At 57.8% G+C, this 5,284-nt stretch overlaps 1 protein-coding gene across 1 annotated transcript in view; it reads right to left on the bottom strand.

The window, feature by feature from the left end:
• The window catches only part of kug (FAT atypical cadherin kugelei), a 214,302-nt gene extending 209,334 nt beyond the window's left edge, over positions 1–4,968 (bottom strand). Inside the window, exons 1-2 of the mRNA XM_025307705.1 lie at positions 4,484–4,968; positions 1,305–4,018 (exon numbers count right to left, since the gene is read on the bottom strand). Of these exons, the coding sequence (XP_025163490.1) occupies positions 1,305–4,018; positions 4,484–4,968 (3,199 nt within the window). The remainder of the gene's footprint in view (positions 1–1,304; positions 4,019–4,483) is intronic.
• Between the last annotated feature and the right edge of the window lie 316 nt (positions 4,969–5,284).

The raw sequence follows: 5,284 nt of genomic DNA, 5'->3' as shown, positions 1-5,284 counted from the left end.
GGGGACTGCCGGAGAAATTTAATGCGCTTCGCGCACTCGAAAAAAGGGGGTCCTGCGGCACCGTAATTCAATTAGGCTCGCCGCATCGAAATTTAATGGGCCGCGACGCTGCAACTTCGCTTTGGATCGGTGCCATGCCACGACGCGACGCGGGCGCCCTTTTGTGCGCAAAGGACCAGCAGGGATATCCGGCACGAGAGACGAGAAAGAAACGGACGCGCTGCTCTCACGTGCAAGCTCACGTGCGCCGAGGCGAACCCGAGTCGAAATTTTTCTTCTATGACAATCGTGCCGAAAAAATCGCGTCGAATGAGAATGGAAAATTTCAAAATACAACAAGCCACCGTCTGTTGCAGCCTGAATGCTGCAAGTAGGGCGTTATCTGCGCGGATTATCACCGTCTCCGTAAGGAGACGCAGCACACTCGGCAGCAATCGAAATCAATCGAGAGAAAGAGGGGAAGAGAGAAAGAGAAGGAGAGAAAGATCGTGCGAAAAGTTTCCAAAGTAAAATTGAATTTGTCATGTGACACGAGAGGTGTCACATTTTCTTCGTCGTCAATTTATCCGGCGCGGAGTTACTCCTCAGCTCCGTCGATACGATCTGACCTCGCGTTCGATTTGCGATACACACAGTCAAATGGTTACCACTTGATTGGTTTGCTACGTTGTGACGGGTAGACTGAAGACGCCAATATGAGGTCGCGAATATGTTTAACTCTTTACGCGCGGAATTCCCCTTTCGCTGGTTATTGAACGGAATATTGGGAAATCTTGGTGAGGTCGCGATACCCGTTCGCTTTCTCAAAGGAAGCGCAGCACACACACACATACACACGCGCGTGCTCGTGATATTTGATTGGAAATTCTTGGATTCAATATGAACGCGGCGACTTAGAGTAGAGCGTACGTACGTACGTACGTACGTACGCACGTAAAAGTTGCAAAAATTGCCCAAGAGCCGCCGCCGCCGCCGCCGCCGATATTGATAAACGAGTCGAACATTGTATTTTTAAAACGTCGCAAACCGCGCGCGTATTCTCGCAAGTTTAAAATGAAACCTCTCCCGTTCCCGCAATTTCAACGTATCTTCGACGTTTCTGCGAGTCGTTTAATATTCCGTATCGCGTTGAAAAAGACACAAAAGTATCTCGAGAAATTCTCCCGGGATCCCGAATATCCCGGGGGGGGGAAAAATAATGTCGACAGCGAGCGTAAATTTCTGGCGGATTGTTGGCTCATGGTAACTTAATGGTAATTAAAATTAAAATTCGCTCAAAATAACACATACGATCGATCGCTCACCTTCATTATCAATGGAGAAGACGCCGATGCCGTCGCCTCCCCGGATGCTGTATCCGATTCTCGAGTCCCCACCAGGCGGATCCGCATCCCTGGCTCGAACCGTGGTGACGAGGGTGCCGACCGGTTGATTCTCGAAGACACTCGCGGACGCAACAAAGTCATCGAAGAGCGGCGCGTGTAGATTTTCGTTCACATCGACCACTTCGATGATGACCATCGTCTCGGAGGACAGGGACGGCTCACCGCGATCGCGCGCGACTATCGTCAGCGTGTGCACCTGCCGTTCCTCAAAGTCCAGAGTCTGAGTCGTTTTCACCGTGCCGGACACTTTGTCGACCTTGAAGAAGCCCTCGCTCTCCATCGCGTCCGACAGAAAGTACTCGACGTCGCCGCCCGCGCCCTCGTCGGGATCGGTGGCGTCCACGACCGCCACGACCGTCCACACCGGCACGTCCTCGCGAATCTTCACGTTGTAGCTCGACAGCGCGAAGGTGGGCGCGTTGTCGTTGACGTCGTCCACCGTCACCCGGACCAACGCGTCCGAGTACAAGGGCGGATCGTCGGAGCTCTTGCCGCCGTTGTCGCGCGCGCGGATTCTCAGTTCGTAAATCTCCTGCCGCTCTCGGTCGAGCTTGCCGAACACGCTGAGCACGCCGGTCACGGGATCCACCCGAAAGTCGGCGGTCTCCGTTACGAGGGAGTAGGCGACGCGCGCGTTATCACCGAGATCGGCGTCGGTGGCGTTGGCTCGCCAGACGTTCGTGCCGTTCAGAGCGGTCTCGGAGATGCGAAAGCTCGCCAGGGACTTGTCGAACTTGGGCGCGTTGTCGTTGACGTCGAGAACGGTGACCGGCAGCATCTTCGAGGCGGACTTTTGCGGCTTGCCCAGATCGTACACGCTTATGTTGAGGTAGTACTCGCTCTCCCTCTCGCGGTCCAAGTAACCGATCACCTCGAGCTCGCCGGTGTCCGGCTCGATGCCGAAGACGGAGTCGCGGTCGCCGCTGGAGATGCAGAACACAAGCTTGCCGTTGTAATCGAGATCGCGGTCGCGGGCGCGTATACGCACGAGGGTCGTGCCGAGCTTGGCCGACTCGTTCACGCGGATCTCGTCCGGAAAGTCGAGAAACTCGGGCGCGTGCACGTTCTCGCCGTAACGACTCGGTGTCAGCGTGTACTCGTCGTCCCGCGACGGCATGTTGTTCCTCTCGGCGGAGGCGATCGCGTCGGTCAGCCGGCGCGCGACCCCGGTGTCGTGGCACTCGAACGCGCCGGCCTCGTCCGTCAGCAGTCTCGCTTGCGAGCCGAGATTCCGCTTGGCGTTCACCAGGTGCATGTGCACGGGATTCACGTCGGCGAAGTGCGTGCCGTCGGTGGCGGTGATGTTGACGAGCCTCTCGTTCGCCTTGATGTCCGTGAGGTCGCAGGCGACCGAGAGCACCCCGCTGGCGGAGTCGAGGGCGAAGCAGCCGTCCGAATTGCCGGAAACTATGCGGTAGCTGATGATGTTGCCGGCGTCGAAGTCGATCGCGGACACGGTGATGATCTCGGTGCCGATCGGCACGTAACGCGGCACGTGGCCGGTGCAATCGATCCGCTCGAACTGCGGCCGATTGTCGTTCACGTCGCGCACCCGGACTCGCAGCTGCATCTCCGCCTGACGCCGGTACGGCAAGCCCCAGTCACTGGCGCGCACGTGCAGCAGGTACTCGCGCTTCATGGTCTCGTAGTCGAGCACCTGCCTCGTCTTGACGATGCCGGAGAAGTGGTCGATCTCAAACGGCACTTTCTTGATGTTGTCGATGCTGTACGATATGTAGGCGTTCTCGCCGGAGTCGCGGTCCTTGGCGGTCACACGCACGACCGACGTGCCCGCCGGCTCGTTCTCGTCTATCCACACCTCCTTCTCCGGCTGGTCGAAGGTCGGATCGTTGTCGTTCGTGTCGACCACGTTGATCTTCACTTTGGCCGAGGATTGCTTTCTGGTGCCGGCGTTACCCTGATCGACCGCCGACACCGTCAGCGTGTAAAACGCCTTCTTCTCCGCGTCCAGGTTCACCGCCGTGTACAGCATGCCGGTCTCGGCGTTCACGTGGAACTCGCCACCCTCGTTGCCGCCCACTATCTCGAGGAACACCAACGCGTTCTTGCCCTCGTCCGCGTCGGTCACCTTGAGTCTGATCACCGGTGTGTTGATCGGCGCCGTCTCCGGCACCTTCACCTCGTAGATCTCGCGACTGAACACCGGCGCGTTGTCGTTGAGATCGGTCAGGTGCACCGGCACGAATTTGTAGCTGTACCGTTGCGGCACCCCGCGATCGGTGGCGCGCAGAGTGAGATTGTAGCCCTGCAACGCGGTCTCGCGATCCAGCAGGTGCAGCACCTCGATATTGTATTCGCCGGATCGCGGCCCGCTGACCTGACGCACCCTGAAGTGGCCGGCCGGATCGCCACCCACGATTTCGAGGCTCGCGATTTGACCGTGCGGGCCCTCGTCACGGTCGATCACTCGCACGATCGCGTAGATGTCGGCGTTCGAGTGCTCCACGATGTCGGGCAGATGATGCACGTAGATCTCGGGCGCGTACAGATTCACCTGCCGCACTCTGATCGTCACCTTGGCGGTGCTCGCACGACTGGCACCTACGGAACGGAACAAGGCGCCGCGATCCTTCGCCAGGACTACCAGTTCGTGTATCGCGCGCTCCGCGTACCTAATGCAAACAACAATGACACAACGCTGCCTTTATTTATTTGTAGCACGCTCATTACCAGCTCCGCGCTGGGTACACGCTGGCTAATTTATGTTTACATTGGTTACGTCGCAGCGAGCTTTGTGTCTCGAGACAATCAAGACATGTGGAAAAAAGCGCGACCGCGACTGCGCGACAATGCACGCCAATGAATGTTTACAACCGTGTAGAAACACGAGAAAGAAAGTGAGAAAGGAGAAAGGGGGGGGGGAGAGAGAGAGAGAGAGAGAGAGAGAGAGAGAGAGAGAGAGAGAGAGAGAGAGGAAAGCGAATGAAACAGAGAACGGAGAAACGAATAATCGGAATTTTCGCTCTCCGAGTGTTGTGTCGTCGTCGCAATGAGACTGTATATTCGCTCGATCGCTATAATCGGTCTGGGATCGGTCTGATACACCGTGTTTGGTCGCGCACCGGTCGCTCGCTTACCTCAGTGGTCTCGTGAGCGTTATTACGCCGCTGACCGGATGAACGGCAAACTGATCGGTCTCCTCGGCGAAGCTATAGTAAATCTCGCCGTTTCTGCCCAGATCGGCGTCCTCGGCGATTACCCTGAGTATACTGCGATGCAAAGGCGTGTCCTCCGTCACGGTGGTCTCGTACTCGGTCGGATAGAACAGCGGATTGAGATCGTTCGTATCGAGGATCGTCACCACCACCGTGGCGTCCGCCTCGAGCGTGATCGCCCGGTTCATATCGTCGCGTCTGCTCGTGGTCGCACGCACTTCGAGCACATATCGGTCTTTACGCTCGCGATTCAGCACGTCGACGTTGCTGGTACGAGTCCGAATGAGGAGGAAGCAAAAATCGCCGACCGTGCGCTCCTCCGCTTTGAAAAACTTGTCGCGGTCACCACTCGCTATACGGAACTTGATGTCGACGTCACTGTCAACGGACGCGAGCTTTATGCCCATCCTCCTCTCGGGCACGACGTACGTCTTACCGATGGAATTCTCGGGAATGGAAACGTTGTACAGGGGTTGGGTGAAACGAAACTCGCGCTCCGACGAAGGACTCGTGTCACCACCATCGAACGAGGTCGACGAGGTGGTCGTCGCGATGCTGATCGACGAGACCGACCCACCGCCGTCGCCGTCACCGCCGCCACCGCCGCCGCCGCCGCCGCCGCCGCCGCCGCCATCGCCACCGCCACCGCCGCCGTTTCCTCCTCCTCCAACGCCAAGCAACGGCGAAAAAGTCGTCGGTACGGAGGTGTCGGAAAACGGGGAA

The sequence above is a fragment of the Harpegnathos saltator genome, unplaced genomic scaffold (genome assembly GCF_003227715.2).
Source record: "Harpegnathos saltator strain DR-91 unplaced genomic scaffold, Hsal_v8.6 scaffold93, whole genome shotgun sequence".
Lineage (NCBI taxonomy): Eukaryota > Metazoa > Arthropoda > Insecta > Hymenoptera > Formicidae > Harpegnathos > Harpegnathos saltator.
This window is presented reverse-complemented; position numbering and strand designations above follow the sequence as displayed.